Genomic DNA, 22,200 nt, shown 5'->3' on the forward strand with positions numbered 1-22,200 from the left:
CAAGGGACTGGCAATTTTAAGACTAATCCTAGATTTAGGAATAGCCTTTCATCTGATGAACTTATTTTTAATATTAGAGAATAGATGGAAAATTTTGATGTCAGCTGGAAGGCCTTTCAAAACAACTCCAAAGCATACAAAGAAACTAACCATTTCCTTCACAAGACCTGATCCTTCTAAAGGAAACAGTCAAAGACACAGATTTCTGTAACTACTCCTAGAAATTACCAACTCTCAGTCTTCTAAGGGAGACAGCAGATGGATGGAAGGCCACCATGATCGATGATGACCAGGAAGTAGAAACCATTCAGAATTTCCAAACTAACCAGTGCCCTCAAGGAAAAAGATTAATTCCTTCTGACTTAATGGGTTGCTTTTCCAAGACTTTCAATAAAATAAATCAAAGACACTAGTTTTCAATTTTAAGTACAGTACCATCTGTCCTAACCTATTTCCATGCTCATATTTATTTCCTCCGTGGTGATAGTTAAGAATTGTAAAAGGCATTTCATGGCCACAAACTAAATGTTATTTTGGTGCCCAGCTCCACCCTGAATTAATTATACAGTTTTCCCTCCCGCCATTATTTAGTTATTATAAATTATTGATAAATTAAATTTGCAACTTACACTTAAAAAAATAAAATTAGTGAAAAAGGGACAAACAGAAAGCTTCTATTAAAAATTTGCAACATGACATAACAAGCTAAATATTCATCTTTGAAATTTTCAGTTAAAAAACCTATCAATATAGAATACAAAAGACATATTAATAGATGAAATAATATTACTCTTTGGAGTGATTCCCAGAACCTTCCTTACAACATGGAGAATTGAGTCTCTGGCTTATGTTCTATTGTCTGGAAGGCTTTGGCCTAAAAGGATCCCTCAGGAAGCAGTTTCTTATTCTGCAATCATTCTTAAGTGTTCTATAACTCCAGAAAAGTTTTAGTTTCAGGAAATCCACAACAAAGAAATCCATTCTTTGTTAGTTAATTTTATTGGGTGGTACAAGAAAGACATAGAAGATAGAATTCTAGCATGTCTATTACTAGATTACTTCAACCTGTGGCAACTAGTATCCCCCCAACTTCTTATAGCACCTTACAGAGGAAATAGGAAGATCTTGGAAGAGAATATCAAGGATGCAACTGTTGTTGATTTTGTGACATAGAGTTATCATTGTCAGATACTTTGGTATTCCCTATGCCCAAGACTTTATGTAGTTAGTAGCAGAGCTCAGCACAGAAGACTTTCCCATGAACACTCACATGGAAGGGGAACGCAAATGAAGGAAAGAAACTGAGACAACATATTTCTTCCCCCAAAGCTATATTACCTTCTCAAGATAAAAATAACACCTGTCACTCTAACTTTCCTTCCTTTGAAGGTCACCCCTTCTGCAATCTCATAATGAATCAGATTACAACCAATAGTAGTCCAGAAGCTCTCGCGTTCTCTAGTGCCTACAAACAGCTTCATCAAAGGAAGGAAAAGCCTGGCACCCTTCCTCCATGGGACTATTGGCAGGAACTGCCTTCTTCTTGCCCTCACATATCAATTGCTCTGCATCTGCTCCTTCCCTTGATTGTGGTAATCCTTTGAAATGCTTGAAGGAAAAGTGCCAAACAAAAACAAGATATGGTCATCTAGGTTTTTGTCTTCTTCTTGAGTTCTGCTATCTGTCAATTGAGGGGCTAGTAATATTAGATTGGACATTTAAAAAAATAGACCAACCCCATTCATCCCATTTTTCTTCCCTTTTCTTCTCATTCTTTTCCTTCTTAAGTTTTCCTAAAGTACAAGAAAAAAAAATCATACCATATCTTAACTCAACAAACTTCAGTGGTTCCCTGCTACTTTCAGGATCAAATACAAAATGCTTTGTTTGACATTTAAAGCCCTTTATAACCTAATCCCCCCTCCAACTTTTCCAAGTTTCTTACATTTGCCTTTTTTTGTTTGTAATTTGTTTCTTTCTCATGATTTTTTCTTTTTTGCCTGATTTTTCTTGTACAACATAAGAAAGATAAAAATATGTTTTAAAAGACTGCACATATTTGACCTGTATCAGATTGCTTGCTGTCTTAGTTAAGGGAGGGAGAGAGAAAAATTTGGAACACAAAGTCTTACAAAAACGAATGTTGAAAACTTATCTTTACATATATTAAAATACTATTAATTTTTAAAGAATAATAAGTCTCTTTCCTTATCAAAGACCTAAAAACAGGTATGTCCTCCAGAAATATTTTCTTCTCCTGGCTAGTCATGCCCAGTTCTTTAAACTGTTTCTCACATGTTATGATCTGAGGTCCCTTCATTATCTGATTACTTCCTTTGGACATCAAGTTATGCCCTTCTTAAAGTAGAGCCCAGAAAAGATACTAACAATTATAAGCATGTTATTTTTCTGCCCAATCAATCTTCATTAGCTCCTTGTTGCTTTAGAATACTTTAAGCCATTCATCATTTAACACTGGTTTACTTTTCTAGACTTATTTCACTTTACCCTCCTTTTCCTATCTTTCTTAGAATCCTTAGTTGTTTGTGTTTTTTTTTTTTTTTTGTTTTTGTTTTTTTTTTCCCCACAGTTCACATAATGGTACACAGAGCCACCTTTCATATGAGGCTTTTCCTAATCCCCAACCTGGCAGCATCCCACCCTAAATAGTCATATGTTTTATGTGTACACATATACACATATACATATACAGACATAGATTGATGGATCAAGAGATAGATGGATGGATAGATAGTATCTGCTAGTAGGTGTACATGTTGTTTCTTCTGATTAGTTGGTTGGTTATTTTCTTTCATTCTTGAAGAGGACCAAAGTGATATTATGTTGGAGTCAAGGTGCTGTACCACAAGTGAGGTACAAATAGGCCACATGAATATTTAGAGTGGAGATGTCTCTAAACTTGTACATCTCACATTTCTTTTGAGCTACTGAAATGATTGGCTCCATAGAAAGAATCCTAGTGTGGCAAACCGTCTTCTGATCACCCTGGTACCTCCATTATTTGTTTATCCTTAGAATGTGATAGAACATAAGTTCTTTGATGGCAGGAGCTATTTTATTTCTTAAGTGGAGTTTATATCTGAAGTCCTTCCATTTCTATTTCCTCTGAGGAGGGAGCACAAAAGAGATATTGTCACAAACAACACTTAAAATGGATCTGTGATCTTATTCATTTGGATGTTCTCAAGACACTCAGGCTTTTTCATCCTCTTGGGACTCTTGTCAGTCTCCTATAAATTGAACATTCCTGGAGGGATGCCTCATGGATAGCTTAAAAAAAAAAAAAATTCTAAAAATCCAGATTTTAGATTTTGGGGAGGAAGGAGTAAATTCAGAAATTTTTAGAATTTCCTGAGGAGAAAACTGGGATCTCAGACGAAGTGATTTGCCTGTAGAAATTTGCAACCATTTAGTTGCAAAATTGGGATTGGAACCCAGTTATCCTGATTTTTAGCTCAGGGGTCTTTTTCTTCAATGCCATATGCATTGTTTTCCTAAAGCAAAGAAAAAATGGGAGGGGGGCTAGAGGAGGGAACTGGAATGGCAGGCTCGGAATCTTCTGGGGCTGTATGGAAAGAAGTGGTTAAGGATCTAGATGATTTAATCCAGTTTTAAGAAAAGGGTTTTACAGTGAGCAATTACAGAGCGGTTAAGGAATTAATCACTAATGGGTCATTAACTCTTACTACCATTGTACAGTTAACAAGCTGAGGCCGGATTATTAGAGCCGGCACCCAATTAAGGAGAAGACATTCACAACAAAGCGAACCATTGGCCTCTTGAAATGTTCGGGCGAGCCAGCTTGGAGGAGGGCAGGGTCCCTGGTTCCCACGTAGGGTTATTAACTGCTCCATGCTCTCAGGGGCCGCCTCCCAATTCACCCTCCAGAACTGACGAGGAAAGGGTGAGGGAGGGGGAGCGGAGATTTACTTAATATCATTATCTTCGACACAAGGTGGGGAAAGACTTTATCTCTCCCCCTTTGCTTTTCCTGGGACTTGGCTCCTCATTATGTAATAAGATTTCTGTTGAGAAAAAAAGTGTGTAGAAACAAGTCGGTGGGGCAGGGACTATAGACTGAGGCTCGAACTGGTTACAAACAGCTGCCGAACAGGGTTTCCTCCTTTTCTTGGTCCTCCTCTCCCCAAGTGATATGATTGTGTTTACTCGGTAGTAACTCGAGGAGAAAAGGGGGTGAGCATGAGTCGTTGAGGAGGATGGAGGGGTGAGGATGTAGCTCCTCTGATTGTCTCCGCCCTCTGCTGCCTTCATTTTTGCCAGACAGAGATGCCCCGGCTGTTTTTCAACTAACAGAAGAACCTCAGACCGGGTGTTTGGGAGTAGGTGGATGGAATTTGGATAAAAGCTTTTCCATATCCCACATCTCCTTTCCCCATGAATAAACTAGATTCGGAGGGAAAAAAAAAAAGACTATCAGATACTACGAGCTTTCCCTTCTTCGAGGTTTTTCCTCCTTGCCACTCTCATTATTCCCAAGTGCCTAATCAATAAACTCAAAAAAAAAAAAAAAAAAAAAAAAATCCTGATCTATAATGTCGAGACTTCCAGACTAAATCACTGAAATCCATTTCCAACCATCCTACCCCTCTCTACCCTTCCTCCTAGGAGCCTACCTAATTAAAACAAAACAAAACCCTAGATCTTCCTTCTCTGGCCTGAACGCAGGTGGAAGATTTTGAAGAAGGATCCAGGAGACAAGACAGAATAGTTCTCTTCGAATCTCGATTAGAAAACTTGTTCGGGCAGTTGGCCGGCAAACCAAAGCAGAAAGGGTCAGCCTGCTTAGCGGGGGAGGAGAACTGCCTCCAACCGGCCCTTAGCTGACGCAAGGGGGACTCAGAAGCAGCTGTTTATTAGGAAGAGTTTGGAGTCGCTGCTGGTGGGACTCTCTTTGTCCCGCTTCACTGAGCCCGCTGGGATTCTCAAAACTCAAGGCTCCAGCCTCCTAAACAGGCCAGCGACTGGAGCACTCGGTTTTTCCATGCCTAAAAGTGGGTTTGGCCCAGAAGCGAGAGTTTTGGAGGCAGATGACGCCTGAGATGCCCTCGGGAAGATTATTGTCTCCGCAGCTATTGGGGGTGGGGAAGGACTCCAAAAGGGAGAGTCATTGGTCTAGACTGAGTGTTCAGCAGTCTATAAGAAGAGGGGATCCCAGCACCAGCGGAGAAGCAAAATTAGTTCCTTGTAGACTGTGTGACCCCAGAATGTCATAAGGGGGAGGTGTAGAGGAAGCTATTGAAATTGAGAAGAAAAAAAAAAAAAAAGTTGAAGTCAGTCTCCTCCCCAGCAAAGAGTTAGGAGAGGGAAGGGAATAAGATTTTTTAGGATTCATCTAAATAAAATCCACATAACTGACTCTTTCTACCTGAATTGGTGGCTCAGGGAAAGGAACCCCTTCTGCATTTAATCTTTAGCCAGGCTACCCTAATCTTTTCCCTCTACACCCGTCTTACTCTTTCAGTTCCGCTTTGTGCTTGCTTTTCTCCTCTCCCCCCCTTCCCCACCCCCTTTCCTCACAGGAAAAATTCTTACTCTCCTTTGCCTAGCCTCATCCTTCTACTTCTTCCGGGAAGCCTTTTCAAACAACCTTACAGTAGAAGTGGTCTCTATGCAATTTGGAACTATGCCCAAAGGACTTTCAAACTTTCATACCCTTTGATCCAGCAGTGTCTCTACTAGATCTATATCCCAAAGAGATGAAAAAGGGAAAAGAATATTTGTAGCAGCTTTTTTTTTTTTTTTTTTTTTTTTTTTTTTTTTTTTTTTTTTGTGGTGGCAAGGAACTGGAAATTGAGTGGATGCCCATCAGTTGGAGAATGGTTGAATAAGTTATGGTATGTGAATGTAATGGAATATTATTGTCCTATAAGAAACAATCAGCAGGATGATTTCAGAAAGGCCTGTAAAGACTTACATAAACTGATGCTAAGTGAAGTGAGTAGAACCAAGTTCTTTGGACCTTTGTACTTTATGCATTATACACATCAACAGGACTTGGCTCTTTTCAACAATGAGGTAATTCAATCCAATTCCAATAGATGGAGAGAGCCATCTGCACCCAGAAAGAGGACTGTGGGGACTGATGTGGCTCAAAACAGTTTTTTCACCTTTTTGTTGTTGTTTGCTTGCTTTTTTGTTTTCTTTCTCATTTTTTTCCTTTTTGATTTGATTTTTCTTGTGCAGCATTATAAATATGGAAATATGTTACAGAAGAATTGTACACATATGTTTAACATATATTGGATCACTTGCTGTCTAGGGACAGAGGAAGGGGATAAGGGAGTAAGAAGCATTTGGATACAAGGTTTTGCAAGGATGAATGTCAAAAACTATCTCTGCATGTATTTTAAAGATTAAAAGCTATTATTAAAAAAAAAAAAGTGGTCTCTCTCCCTTCTCTGGACATTGATAATCACAACATCACTTATTTCACACTATTTACTGTCTTTTATTTAAAATCACTTCTTCAGGTCTTCTTTCTCCAACCAGGCTGTCTACTTTTTGGGGGATGCCCTCATTCTTGTCTCTACACATGTTTATTACCAAATTTATAATTAATTTATGAAAACAAAATGGTAGAGTCAAATCCTTCAAGAACAAGTTTATTGATGACTGTGCTGAAGCAAACAGATTCTATAATGTGAGAATAGGGATGCTTATTCTTCTTAGGGATGGCATGGTAAAGTGATTAGAATTGGAGTGTGTGTGTGTGTGTGTGTGTGTGTGTGTGTGTGTGTGTGTGTGTGTGTGTGTTGCTGGAAAAGCACAGATTGGTCCTTCTCCAGTGTTTGAGTGATATTTCTGAGGAAAGGGTTTAAGGGTAGAGGAGGAATCAGAATAAGTTTGATTTCAAAGATTTTTTTTTTTTTGGTTGGCCTTGAAGTCTAGAAGATATAGAAGAGAAGAGAATTCATTATAGACTTGGGGAATGACCAGTGCAGACTATAGGAAATGTCTGTGTAGAGTGAACAGTACAAAAGTCAATTTGATTGAACAGTAGTATATGGAAGTGAAGTCATCAATGAGTAATATGGCTAGAAAGGTAGGTTGGGGCCAGGTGATGATAATTGGTGGTAATGATTGAGTTTCTTCTAATTTGATCACCTGATTTTATGCCAATTCCCTGAGATGATTTTGTTTCTTCTTAACAATAATGTCTTGATAGAGAAGGTCTTGGAGGAGGACATAGTTTAAAAAATAAAAAAAGGTGCCTCTAAAACTAGTACTCCACAATAAAGTCAAAAGAAAGTTCATTTCTAATTCAATTACCATCAGGTTCTGACAGTCCAACAGCTATAATATTTCTTCCATCCATTTCTCCTCTTTATTTGTATGTTAGGATGGATTCTTGAAAAACCTATTAACAGTTCTTTCTTTTTCCATTTCTTCTCCACACACCCTCCAATCTATTTTTTGTTACTACGTGACACACAAATGCTTGTTTTCTTTCCTTTTGTAATAAAAAAATTTTTTAAAGAGGAAAGACAACAAGATGAGTCAATAGTCTAACAATATGAGCAATATTTTATACTCATGCAATAGAGAAATGGTGGTATATTTTCTTTCTAAGCTTCTCAGACATTTAATTATACAATATTTAGCCACTTGCTGTTCTGAGGTTTCACTCCTCCTGTTTTTATTATTATGGTCATTGTGCATTTTGTTTTCACTTCACTCTTAGAGCAGTTCATGTCTTTCCATGTTTGTCTATAGCCTTAAAAATTAATCATTTCTTACAGCAAAGTGATGTTCTATTAAATTCATGTATCACATTTTATTCAGTCATTCTGTAATTGATAGGTATCAACCTTGCTTTCAGTTCTTTGCTGCTACAATAAGTGCTGCTATGAATACTTTGATGTATATGGGACCTTTCCATCTTTGACCTCCTTGGTGTATGTGCTTAGTATGATATCAGTTACTTACTTTTGTGCCTGGGAGTTATGGAACACTACATTTATTAATTAAAAATTAATAACACTGTGTGAGGCACTAGGGAAGATTCCATGTTCAGGTATAATGTAATCTTTGTTCTCGTAGAACATATCTGGTAGAGGAGTACAGTGAGCATGAATAGGGCATGACACTTTACAAGTAGGAAATGATAAAGAAGTAAACAATGTCATTAGTAGGAAAGGACATAATTAAAAACATGAATAAGTGAAAATAAAGATAGATAGTGTTGTGTAGTGAGAACAAGAAATCAATGAAAAACCCAAGTATTCCACTTGTGTCTTCATGCTGTCAAGAGAAAGAAAGGAAGGTTTCATGCAGTTTGGATGAATCTCTGTTAGCAAACCTATGGGAAGGCATAGATAATAATTTCGCAGGATAAGCAGACATAAATGGATTGTGATCTGCATCCCTGGAGAGAACACCCATGTCAATAAGATCTATGTAAGCATTAATTATTTCTCATGTCCAGACATAAATGTTACCACATGTTGATGTCTCCTTCTACTTATTTCACACAATAAAATTCTAGATATGACTTTTTTTTGTCCTGCTTACTCCCTTTCTCTTTTCCCCTCTCTCTTTCTTCCTCCCCACTCCAATTCTCATTAGGGTGAAATTGATTACAGAAATATGGGGTCAAAGACCAGAAGATCTTACTTCAGAGTTATCTGGTACTGTGAGAGTCACCCCATCTTCTCTTATGACTTCCTGGAGATCCTCCTTCAGTAGAAGTCACATCTGCTTCAAATTCTGGCAAATGATAATCATGTGACCTAGGTAGGTGACTGTACTGGAGGAATCTATTTTCTCCTTTCTTCCTCAAGCCTACATCCTATATGTTTTCATAATGAGATAGCTCATAGGCAGCCTCATATTTAAAACTTCCTAAGGATAGACTAGAGAAATTTCATGTTCTCTTGAAAGGCTCAATATTTTGTGTTTGTGGAAGTGAAAGCTTTCATCTCTGAACCCCGGGCTTCTATTTGCTTACCTGGATTTTGCAGACAGTACTGATTCTTGCTTCAACCCAGTCTCAAAAACTTGCTTGCAATAAAGTACCAGCCTAGGAATCAGGAAGATCTGAATCCAGTGTAAGTAAACACTTACTAGCTATGTAACTCTGGGCAAGTCACTTACCCTGATTGATTAAAAACAAAAATAACTTATATCAAGCCCAAGCTAGCCCTAGATATACAATATCTGAGCTGAAGACTCTAAAGTATTTTCTATTCCTGTTGATTGTAGCTTGGCTTTTTACTAATTGAAGTATAACATTTTTCACATTGTTATCCACTTTGATCTTATATTTACCTCCTCTGAAGATTACTCCCAAGAGGGCTGCATCTCTCTAGGTGAGAAACGACTAACCATAGATCCCAAGAGAAATTTCTTATTCTTTAGATTGACATTCAAAGCCCTCAGCAATCTAATCTTAATTTTCTTTTCTTACCTTATCTGTAGCATGTAGCTTGGAATCAAAAGGAATGGAGATCTAAGGTGTGTCAGAGTTTTATCAATTACTATTTGGGTGTGACCTTCTGAATCTGAACCTATATTCATTTATAAAATAGGTACAGTAATGCTTATGTTACTTCATTGGATTTAGAATTGGGTTAAAACTCCATTTATTCTACTTTCTCATTTTAAGGATTTCACTTTCAACAAACTTTTGTTTAGCATCTATTTTGTGCAAAATACTTATTGTTCTAAGCATTAAGTACACTAAGATAACAATTCCTACCACCAAGCAACTTCCTATTTTGTTGTTCAGGTGTTTTTAAGTTTTTCCACTCTTCTGACCCCCTTTTTTTGTTTTGTTTTTGTTTTTGTTTTTTTGTTTTTTCCAGTGGAAGGGGATGTTTCTTGACAAAGATGCTGAAGTGCTTTGCCATTTCCTTCTCCAGCTCATTTTACAGATGAAGAAACTGAGGTTACATAAGATTAAATGGTTTGCCCTGGGTTATACAGCCAGTAAATATCTGAGGCTAGATTTCAAATCAGGAAGATGAGTTTTCTTGATTCTAAGCCCATTCTGTCACCTAACTGTCTTTAATTATTAGGAATAACAATAGCTGACATTTATATAGCACTTTTAGAAATTCATAAAATTCTTTATATATATGATCTAATTTGATCTTCATAAAAACCCTATGAGGTCGATAGGTTCTACAAGTGGTCTCATCTGGCTTGTGATTTCATAAGTATAGAGATGAAACTCCTTTTACTAATGCAGACCTGAAATTGCCCTTCAATTTTAGAGTTACCTGTGGCACTCAGAGGATAAATTACTTTCCTGGATCATACAAGCCAGTTTAATATGTCAGAGGAAGGGCTCTAACTCTTGTTAACTTAGAGACACACCCTGTAGCCACATTATTTCCATGTCCATCCGTGATAAAATTAAGACTCAGAAACCTACCATAATCACTCATCTCATAAGACAGCATTTAAACCCACATCTTGTGCATCCAAGCCCAGCACTCTCCATTACACTGTGATGCCTCCACATAAAGAAGCTGAGACCCAAAGTCACAGTGCTTCAAAGCTATGGATTCTGATTCCAAATTCACCCCCAAATCTCACTGCTTTGTGGGATTGTTGTGAGAATTAGACACGATAATATATTTAAAACCACTCTGTAATTATAAAGTGTAACATAAATGTAAAAAATTTACTACCTCTTTTATATCATGGCAAACTGTATTGTAATAATTCTTGGAACATTCCAACTCTGTGCTCTTGGTCATACTGTTTCTTACCATAGAATGCCTTTCCCCATTTTTTATGTTAAAATCTACCTATTCTTCAAGATCCAGTTCATATTCCACCTCATCTACAAAGCTTTCTCTGATTCCTCTAGGAGAAAGTTATCTTTGTCTCTCAAATCTCATAGCATTTTGTTGGGATTGTACCTCTATTATGACATGTGATGGATCCTACCTTGTAAAGGGCTTTACCTATATATCTTATTTTTCCTACTAGATTGTAAGATATTTGAGGGCAGGGACCCTATCTTATTCATCTCTGTATTCCAGTCATTGTTTAACAAATGAATAGACTTTTAGTAAGCCCATAATAGATATTTAGAGAAAGAAAGGAAGGAAATCGAAAGCATATTAAAGAGTTTAGAAAAGCAGGAAAAGAAAGTGGGGAAAAGATGCCAAAGGGGAGAGAGAAAAGGATGCAGGCAGAGTGATAAGAAATGAGAAAGAGGGAAAAGGAAAAAAGAGAAAAGGAAGATGCCAGTGACACATATGTAAGAAGTAGTGGAAATAGAAGGAAGGAGAGTATTAAAATGTGATAAAATACATAATAATACTATATCTATAGTTGGATTGGGAATTTTTAGAGGGCAGGGCTGGCTTTTTACCTTTCTTTGTTATCTCCAGCACTCAATATAGTGCCTGGAAAATAGAAAGCACTTAATAATTGCTAGTCAACTGACTGAGGTAGTGGGAGAGATGCAAAGAAAATAAACTGAAATTAAAAATATATCTATTTAAAATATTGTTCCTTAACTTTTCATAACACTTTTCTGAACAAAAACTCACATCACAGAATAACATCAGACATTTGGAGCTCAGAGACCATCTAGTTTAACCTTGTTTTACAGATAAAGATAAGGAAGCTGAGGTCAGGGAAAGCCAAGTGAAGATCAAATAGCTAGTCAGTCAGTAACAGAGCCAAGATTTGGTCTCAGATTCTTTGATTTCAGACTAATGCTCTTCTTACTACATTATTTAGTCTCTTCAAATATTTATTGAACCTGTGTTATGTACAAAAGACTGAATGTGATGCTCAGTTCTCCAACACTCTGACCCCTGTCCTGAAGCAGCTCACAATTTAGAAAATAAAACAAAACCTAAAATAAATATATACAATTAAAGGCCCTAGGTGATAAGTACCATCTTAGTGAAATAGATAAGGGTTTCATCCCTTCTTTATACTCAGGATCTCTATTAGAACACTGGTACCATCTTTCCTATTCTTCCTACCTCAAACAAATCTCAGGAATAGGCTATTGGCTTCTCCTTCCCAATTCCAAGGTTATTTCTCCCTTTCCTATTTTGACTAGCCAAGTAGTTAGTGTGCAGAGGATAAAAACAGTAGAATTGGAGGCAGAATGATCTGAGTTCAAATCCTATCTCAGACAATTACTATACATATAACCTTGACATCTCTTATTGAAGTTTCTTCATCTGGAAATTGAGGGAGTTAAATGATGGTCTTCAAGTCCCCTTTCAGTCCTACATTTATGATCTTGGGAATTGATGGAATATCATTTTAAATAAGAGAGTATGAAGAAATAGCATCATTATCAGATTCCCCCTATATGAAGAGATGCAGACTTCCAAAGGGAAGAGCATACTCCTAGGATATGCTTTAAGAACATTTACTGGGGAAAATGATGGATAAGATGGAGAGGAAGAGGGACAAAAGGAACCAGAGAAAGGTAGATGCGTCAGAGAAGTTTATGCTGCTTTGTCTTGTGGCAACATCTGTTTCCCATGATGCCTGTCATCTGGTTCTAGAGACAATGCAAGATTAGTAACATCTCTTCTGCATTTAAGATGAATGAGACTGCTCCAATGACTTGTTTTTTTCCTGTAAGCTTCCATCTCAGCCAGAACTCTCAGTAGGCCTCTTTAGTACCAACTGGCTGGGCTTATTTTGAAGCACTAAAGTAAAACTAGAATTATATAAATAATTAGCAAGTTCTCAGATATGGGTAACAGATAAATTCATTATGTACTTAGGACTAGAAGGGATCTTAGAAAGCAACTAAATAATATCAAAGATTTGTAGCTGGAAGAGGCCATAGGACGATCTTAGATGAGGAAATTGAGGTGCAGAGATATGAAATGACTTATTCAAGATCACATAGATAGTAAATGGCAGAATAAAGATTTAAAACCAGCCTCCCAACACCAAATTCAAAACTTTACCTCATCATGTTGCCCAAGCCCTTCATTTGACAGATGGGGAAAATGAGACTCCAACAGTCATTCGAATAATATCAAAGATGAAACACAGGTCCTTTGACTCTTTAAAACAATGCTCCCCCCCCCCCATACCATGCTTCCTTTATGTAAAAGCAGTTATTTGTTTTTGAGTTTCTGTGTCACCCAATTCACAATTCCTATGGATCTTCTCAATGCTACCCTCATATGGTAAACATATATCCGTATCATATCTCCAAGACTACACTTTAATGTTTTCTTACTCATCTTTGCTTCTCCAACATCACTTATCATGATTCTTTGCATAGAATAGGCTTATTAAATGAAGAAATGGATATCTCTGTGTTACACTGACTGGAACCAGGTACTGAGAAAAAGAAGATGGCCTCTGTTTAGATTCATAGCAAAAGCAGTCATTAGTTTAACTTGTTATATACACAAGTGAATGGAATGACAGGCAAAAACTCTTCGTGGAATCAATGCATAGTGTCTGGCAGGAAGCCTGGGTAGGAAGAGGAAGGAGAAAAGGTTCTTCCAAAAGAAGATACAATACCACAGAATCCCCATCTGAGATGCTAACTGATGCTAACTCCTACCAAGGGAGAAAATTCAAGGAGTCTGACAGTGCATGTTTTGAATATAGTGCTGGGGGATGTGCTATTAGAACCAACTCAGAAATGGATATAACCAAGACTTACTTCATTTGCTCTCACAGAGGTAGCCAGGACACCTTCTAGTTAATGTAATATAATGTAAAGGTCATCAAAGGCAGCAATTAGGCAAAGAAGTATAGATAATAAATGAATTGTGAGTTTGCCTGAAGATAAATTCTTCTTGTACTCCTTTCCCTGGGCTCTCATAGGAAGAGGGAGGAGGAAAGGAATTAGTTTCTGTGGCCCTTTAGGAATTAGGGAGCTGGGGAGAAGAGCAGCAGTTTGCTTCCTCAAGAGCCAAATCATTGGATGGTTTCTGGAATTCCCACTAGACTGATCAGAAAAATCTAGGGTCTTCAGCACTGTCAAAACATCCTAATTCAACTTCTTTAGATTTTGCCAGATTCTCACCATCCTTTTCTCCACAAATTATAGTCTCCCAAACCTCACTTTCAACCTCATACAACCCAGTAAAATCACAGAAAGTAGTTTTTAATTCTCTCCAATGATGTTTAGAAACTATTCTATGTATAAACAACTTCTTAAAACCTACTTTCCTGGTTCTGCCCTTCTGCTTCTCCCCCCAGCCTTACTGCTTGCCCCAGTCAATGTAATCTTGCAGAGAAGTCAGCCACTGGTAATGCAGAGAACTGGTGAAGAAGGAAAAAAAAGCCCCAGTGCTCGCTGCAACTTTCCAACTCTTTGGTGGATTGGTTGAGACCTCTAGAAGTCAGTAAATGCCAGGGTCAGTGTTGGGGATTGAATGAGTTCAAAATACCTTATTTCCCTCCAGCTACTTAAGAGAAGAAGATCAGCGTTTGCTTGCTTGTTGTTGAATTAGTGGAAAAAGATAGAATGGTTCCAAATAGCTTTCAGTTATTTCTTCTGCAGAGACTTGGAGGATTTCCATCAACTCCATTCCATATGATTAGTATCCCCTTGGGACAATGAGTGTGCTCTAACACTTTCCAGTCTGGAAGCAGTCCGGTTTCCTGAGGCCGAAGTAGAATCCTTGCTTGGAGGACAAGTGACAGGAGAGAATAGTCAAAGGGAAGGAACATCCTTATAACTTCGTATCCTCTCCATCAGCTTAGGGGATCCAGCCACGAAATGAGTTTGAAGTGTGTTAGGGAAAAGCAGCTCGATGTTTCATATGGGAGGAAAGGCTACAGCCTGAGCCCCTGTGGGGTCAAGAGGAGAGAGAAGAAGGCGGTGACCTCATATGGTCTGCCAAGGCTTGCCAATGGACTGGATGTGCTCCTTGGCCTTCATACGCAGCGCTGCGATGCTGGTATTACGGGGGTCTGCTTCCTCCAGGGAAAATTTGTCCACAAAGTTAGCTCCGCACTGGTAAGGAGGAGGCGGGGGAGGCCCTAGTGGCTGCAAGCTGTGCCCTAGAGGAGGGAGTTCAGGAAGGGTGGTGGGGGCGTGTAGCTGGCTGGGAGGCTCTGCGGGGAGGTCACGAAGCCGGGCAGGCTCTGTAAGGAGGTGCCGCCGCCGCCCGGCAGTGGTGGACTCAGCCACGATTCCAGCTGAAGGGTCGCCCCGCCACCGCCGCCACCGCCTCCCACGCCTCCCCCAGCTGCGGCAGCGCAGCGGCTGGCGGAGAGCGGTTGAAGGAGAGGATGGGGGAGTCTTGTAGTTTCATCGAAGTCACTTCGAGCTTCTCCTGCCTCCTCCACTTGGCCCTCCTGTTCTGAAACCACACCTGCGGACACACAACGCGCCAGTATGGTCAGAGAAGGTAGAACCCGTACCGCGCACTGCTCCAGTGCCTCCCAGCCATAATTTCCCGAAATGCTGGCGAAATGTGTTATTCTCTTGTTTATTCTATATTCTAACGATACCAATTTTTGTGTAGTCCCGCTAAGATCCTTTTCGTTTTAGGATGATAGCTTCTAGGGTAGGAAGGAGGCTTAGAGATAATCTAATCCAAGGAGACTAGTAACGTTTTTCTGGCAGTCTAGAGAAAACGAGGAATCCCTTCTCACATTAAAGTTTTTCGATGCAAAAAATAAAACCTATTGATTACAAAAGAAACCCCTTCTAATTAAAATGGATACACACACACACACACACACACACATATATATATGTGTGTATATATATATACATATACACACACACACACACACACACACACACACAAATAAATGCTCACAGATCCTTGAATCTGTGGACCAGATCCATAATTTACTGAGAAAAGAATTTAGGCCTGGGGAAATTAAGTGCTTTGCCTAAGAAAATATAAGGTCACAAAGGTAGTAAATAAGGTTTGGCGGGAGAGAGAGAGAGGGTTAAGATCTTCCCACTGCAAATCTAACTTTTTTCACCATAATTTTCATTCTCTTTTATTCCTCCCCTTTCTTTCCCCTCAATAACCATTTCTTCTTTTATCTTCTTCCCCCCACACTTCTTCCATATGCCGTGTCCTCTCTTCCTCCTTTTCCCCAGCTAATCTCAATCATTTTTCTTCTAGGTTTAGTTCTTATTTTTCCCCTTGTCAAGCTACTTGCCCAAACTTTATGTTACTGAACATGGTAGTCAGCGTGAGGTAACACACACCACACCGTATATACAATATGTATATACTTAAGTGCATGTACATGCACAGATAATTTCAACTCTAACCAAGGATCTGGAAATTAACACAAAGTGACTTTTAAAAATATAGAAGAAGGGCCAAGTGTGAAACTTTGTTCCTGAGAGTTTTGATTGTCCTAAGAATAAACAAAAAAGTCCCATTTAACCCAGAAATAAATTGAAAATCAAGAAAATCATTAGAGAGAAAGGATGGTTAATTGGGAGTCACTACAAAAAAAAAAAGGACATCAGGACTTGGGGTGGGGGAGAGATGAGACACAGCTGAGACTAAGCACAGAAGAGGCAGCTAAGTAAATCTAAAACTAAGTTTACACTGAGATAGCACAGCAAAAGAACACATCTGCATTTAAAGTAGACAAAGAGAGAACATTTCTCTCTCTCTCCTCCATGATGCTTTAAGATCTTGGGACATCTTTGTTTCCTGGGAACTCCAAAACATAACAGATTTTGCCTCCCTCAAACCTTTCAGACATTCATTTCCCTAGAAATAGCAAAAAGGAATAATACCTTTTTTTGGAACTTGGCTTTCCTCCACACATACAGTATCTTTGCCATTGCCTCAATTCCCTTTACCCTTAATAAATAGAATCAGAGGGTCAGGAAAAGGAATTCAAAGTTTCCAGGTTACCAGGAGGAAACATTGGGATGATACTTCCCTTGGGAAGTTCAGTAAAGTTTCTACAAGTAGGCGAATCCTGTCCATTTCTTCTCTTCCTGATCCTTTCCCTCCCATCCCTTGTCTCTTTTCCCTCTTTTTCTCATCAAGCCACTCTCATTCTATACTTCTGACCACACACACACACACACACACACACACACACACACACACACACAAATGAAATCAGTTTAGGCCTTATCTATGCTTTGGTACCCTGAACTGACCTCAATGCATACTTTTAGGTAACAAGCAGACATTGTGAGGTCCTTTTAAATGACTACAAACTAATATTCTAACCACTTGCAGGCATTTTGCCTAAACTCCAGTTTACCTGTTTTATTTACAAGGAAAAAATTAAATATTTTAAAGCAACTTGGTCTCCTTTACAGAAAGGTACTTGGTGTACTTGGACACCTAGAATCCCAAATGTTAAAATTCAATGAAATTGTTTCCCAATTTCTCCTCTTCAGGTTTGACTTAAACCCACACAATTTGGAAACCCTCCCAGATTTTTCACAGATGACTAGCAAATATATAAGGCTTTTAAATATTTTAATGATGGGGATTAAAGATAATTCAGCTCTAATTAAATAAAAAAAAAAAGTGCCATACAATGAAAAGAAAAGCTCTCTGCACTGGGAATTGGAAGGATTTGAAACAGACATGGCAAAGCAATATTCTTAAACAAAATCCCACTTTATGTCTCAACTGAGAAGTGCAATTGAGAAGAATATGACCCAATTTCAAAGTAGAATTTTTGACGGCAAGACTGACCAAATAATCAAGGGAGGATGTATCCAAGTTGAGGCTTGATTTATACTATAATTTAATTATCCTGAATGGGTTTGTGTTTCCTCTAGCTGTGGAAGCCTTCCCCAATTCCCATTACACCACACTCTCAAGCCTTTAAGGGCCATAAGGTGGAGAATGTGTATATTAGAACTCTAATTTAGACACAATTTCCAATCTCTCTCTCTCTCTCTCTCTCTTTCCCCCTCTCTCCTTCCCTCTCTTCCTCTTTTCTTCTCCCTCTCTCAGTCTCTCAGTGTGTGTGTGTGTGTGTGTGTGTGTGTGTGTGTGTGTGTGTGTGTTTCTTCTGAAGTACGGAGGCCAACGAAGACACCTTCTACCAAAGTTTTTAGCTGAGAGGTGAAAGGATTTCACGTCTAGTTGCCGCGATAGTTAGCTCGAGAAAAGAAAACCTCAAAAGTTCAATATAGTTCATAAACCCATTCTACCGCCCGCCACCCACTTTCAGCCCGGATCAGGAATCTATGCATCCTTGGGCACCTAAGGTGAGCCCCTCCTACTCTCCTCAGGTACAATGAGTTCGGACTAATCCCCCACTGTACCTGGACTCGGACCTCTGGCAGGTTGACCTTGACTGCCAGCTCCTCGCGGCTGTAGACGTCTGGGTAGTGGGACTTCTCAAAGGCCCTCTCTAGCTCATGCAACTGGTAGGTGGTGAAAGTAGTGCGATTTCGGCGATGTTTCTTCTTGGGCTGTTCCTCGTCTGATAGTTTCCCATCGCTGGGGGTGTGGCAAGCGGGCAGCTCCGGGCTTAGACATTCTTCCCCCGGCTCCTTAGGACCATAGGAGCAAGCATCTGGGGGTGGGGTGGGGGTGGGGTGGTAAAAGAAACCCGTTCCGTTAGTTACTATGTTCAAGGCACTTCCTTGCTCACCTCCTTCTTTCCTTTCTTTCTTCCCTCCCCATGGCTCCAATCGGCCTCTTCCCCTCTGAATTTTGGGTTCCAAGGCTGTCTAATGGAGGTTTTGGGAGAGTATGTTGCCTAAGGGGTCTTTTCAGTTTTCCTGGGAAGGGAGTTTCTTAACCCCTCTCTCAGAGCTCCCAACCCCAACCACACATCTGGACTCTACCTTTTTGTTTAAAAAGCCCCTTAAGATCTCGACAACTAAAAGAGTCTAATGAACATTCCTCCGAAGAAAGTGCCGCTCTGAGCTTCGGATAACACAGCCTTCTTTTCTCCTTTGGGCTCCCTCTAAAGCAACCTTGATGGCCCTGGGATCAGAATTTCAACTTTCACTCACTCACCTACGAACTCCTCCGGCTGGGCCTGGCCCAGAGGCAGCATCGGACCAGGGAGCTGGGGCGGCGGCGGGGGAGGCGGCGGCGGCGGCGGCGGCGCCTCTGCCTCGCTCGGCGCTCTGGGTAAGCTGAGGCGGGCTCCTGTCCTCTTATCCTGATCCTTGGAAGCACGGGAACTTCTGTCTGCAGGGAAGGAGCCGAGGAGCCCATCGTCCTTGGTAAATCCCAATATGGCTTCGATGCTGTGTAGCCGCGAGGGATTGGCGGTGGGACTCCGGACCAGGTGTCCAGAAAGGGAGAAGCTCCCGTCTGCCATGGTCAGAGCGGAGCCTGGCAGGTGCATGAGGAGCAGGAAAGATCCGGGGAGTGGCCGGGGTGTACGGGGGTAGGGATGGGGAAAGAACGGGAGAGAGAAAAGGAAGAGGACCGCTCTCTTTTTCTTTTTGCTCCTTCAAAAGGGAGAGAAGCTTTCTTTCCCGTTTGAACAATCAAAATTAAGAAGATCCCAAACTAACTTTAAAAGGTGCTGTGGGGCGGGAGACAACACTTGCCTCTTTCTCCCGCCGAGTAAGTAGTGTTCCTTAGCCTTGTAAGTTCCCTCCTTTTCTTCGCAAGAGCCAAGAAGAACCAACTCCTCTCCTACGCCAGTAGCAGCAAATGCCCTCTGTCTCAGGGTCTCTCCCCCCCCCACCTCCAGCTCCTCCTTCTCGCTCACCCCGGGGCGCCAGTTCTCTCCCCCATCTCCGTCCCCCAGCCCTCCAGCTCCTCCCTCCCCAGCTGGGTTGGTCTTGTTCTCTCTGAACCCTTCCCCCCGGCAAGCTCTGTCCGAGCTGAGCCTCTAGGATCATCGCTCTGTCACTGGGATGGAACGGGGAAATGGAGAAAAGCCTAGAAGATTTCAGATTCCCCTAAGATTTAGAAGGCTTCCCCTTCCCTAGATAGCGCCCTCCACTTCCCCCTAACCCCTCCATGAGCCCTAAGTTGCAGATGGAAGTGGAAGGAGTGCTCCCTTTGCTATATCTCCCTTGCTTGTTCTCTTTCTCGGGACCGGCAGGAATTTGTCCCTGGACTTTGCCGTCCCTAGGTTGCCTTCATCTCGCCCACTCTCAGGAGTCAGAGCAGTTAGAGGCCTGCGAAGCCTATGAGGATCTTGCCGGAACAGGCTGGGTGAGCCTCGGAAGAGACGGGGGTGGGGGGGATGGAGGGGAGGCGTCTTTCCAACTTCGGAGAGTGAAGGTGAACGAAATACAGAGAAAGCCACTCGAAACTACATCCTCTGAAATGTCTCTTCTGATTTCTATGAGTCCCACGTCCTGGGCACCGGAATTGAACGTATGTTTTGAGCTAATCCTGCAAGTTCCTCTCCGATTTGAGATTCAGCAGGACCTCCTCCCCCAACTCTTTCCCCAGGAGAAGGTGGGACTTTCTGCACCCCCTCCAAAGTGGGAGAAAAGCTGGGGGAACCCACCTTTCTTTGGGCCTTTGTAGTAAGAGTGGGAATCCTTTTCAGAATAAATTGTGGGGCAACACCAACTACTTTTCTGAGTCACCAGATGATTGATTTACTTCTGTTATATTCCTCTGAAGTTCTCCCAAACCTGCCAAAATCATCTTCTTGTGCAATCTATAGGGAAAGGGCAGAGGGAGACTTTGCTACACGTTTGGGGAACATCCCTGATATTAACCTTCCCTATTTTTTTCAAATTTTTGGTATCTTGGATCCATTCAAAATCTTCGAATTGATTCTAGCAGGAAAGGATGCAGAACTTCCTAATGTAGTGTCCCAAGACTTCCAAATGCAGTCTCTCCTCCATGGGGACTCTTGATTCTTCAAGCCCAATCTAGCTCCCATAAATAGAAAGGTGTGTGTGTGTGTGTGTGTGTGTGTGTGTGTGTGTGTGTGTGTGTGTGTGTTTCTGTGTGTGCTTGCTCTGTAAGTCCAAACTGGAAGTTGCTTTTGTAGAGATTGATACCTGTTAGAAATCAGAGACCTGAGCCTTGGAGCATAAAAAAGCTTTTAAAAGGTGAACAATTTCAAGAAAAAGATTTTCAAAATCTTTTGTAATTTGGTTTCTCATTGATGTTGATTTACCTCTTTCTCTCATCATTTAGTAAATTTTTTCAAGCTTCCACTCTGTTGTAAGTGGCCATAGTTAGGATCTTAGAGTACAAACAATAAGTTAGGGCCAATGACATAGAAGAGCTTAAACTGTAGACAAGCAGAATCATGAATCTGGAAGGAAACCTTAGAGATAATCTATTTTTTCATGTCCTCCCTTCCCCCCATCTCTCTCATACACTCATGTTACAGATGAGAAACTGGATCCCAAGAGAAGAGAATACACTTGCTCTAGGTCACAGTGGAATAATTAAGTCAGAATTAGAAACTCAGTTTCTCCTGACTGGTAGAGTCCAGCCTTTTCCTGCAACACTATATACAATACCTAATCATAAGTATCAAAATGAAATCTCAATATACATCTGATTTACCTGGATTCAAGTTTGTTGCAAACAGATTATTAAAATAAACTTTTGAATTCATTAGGTGAGATTTCACCTTTGAAGTCATGGAATATTTTTAATTTTCAAGAAAAAATTAAATCAATTCCCCCCCCCTGAGGCTGGAGTTAAGTGACTTGCCCAGGGTCACATAGCTAGGAAGTGTTAAGTGTCTGAGACCAGATTTGAACTCAGGTCCTCCTGAATTCAAGGCTGGTGCTCTATCCACTGTGCCGCCTAGCTGCCCCTTCAATCCTTTTTTAAAAAAAGATTAAAATAGAGGCTCTGGAACTTTCTTAAAATTTTTACCTCAAAGAAGTAGAAATTTCCATCTTTAGATAAATTTGGTTTTAATATACTAATATATTACTGATTTAAAATCTCGAACAAGTTGTTATTAGTCCAGCCTTTGCCTCAGTGCCTACTCTTGATTCTTATTAGCACGGTCACTTCACTTTTCAGGGCCTCAGGCAACCCTCTATGGCTGCAAGTTATAAAGGAGTTGCCAGTTGATGAAATCACAGGTGTCCAAAAATATTAATACCCATTATAGCAAATAAGAACATATCCTTTAACTCTACCCAGACTGAATTATTGAACACAAAAAATTAAGGCTAATGTAAGCTTAGTTCCCCTAAAAACTGTGATAAAAGATCATAGATGTAGAACTCTATCCAGAATATATAGATCCAATGCCTACCATAGTTCCTAAAATATAATAGGCACTTTTTAAAGGGCTTACTGATTGATTGAGAGAATCCTATGCAAATGGGATATA

At 40.2% G+C, this 22,200-nt stretch overlaps 1 protein-coding gene across 1 annotated transcript; it reads right to left on the minus strand.

Annotated features, from left to right (window-relative positions):
- Positions 1-11,476: 11,476 nt before the first annotated feature.
- On the minus strand, positions 11,477-19,616 carry RAX (retina and anterior neural fold homeobox). The gene is given in 5 exon segments (XM_074279464.1): positions 11,477-15,018; positions 15,021-15,188; positions 15,191-15,320; positions 18,227-18,480; positions 18,930-19,616. Coding segments are annotated over 5 exon segments (1,077 nt in total). The 5' UTR covers positions 19,267-19,616; the 3' UTR covers positions 11,477-14,830.
- Between the last annotated feature and the right edge of the window lie 2,584 nt (positions 19,617-22,200).

Source organism: Sminthopsis crassicaudata, chromosome 1 (genome assembly GCF_048593235.1).
Source record: "Sminthopsis crassicaudata isolate SCR6 chromosome 1, ASM4859323v1, whole genome shotgun sequence".
NCBI classification, from domain to species: domain Eukaryota; kingdom Metazoa; phylum Chordata; class Mammalia; order Dasyuromorphia; family Dasyuridae; genus Sminthopsis; species Sminthopsis crassicaudata.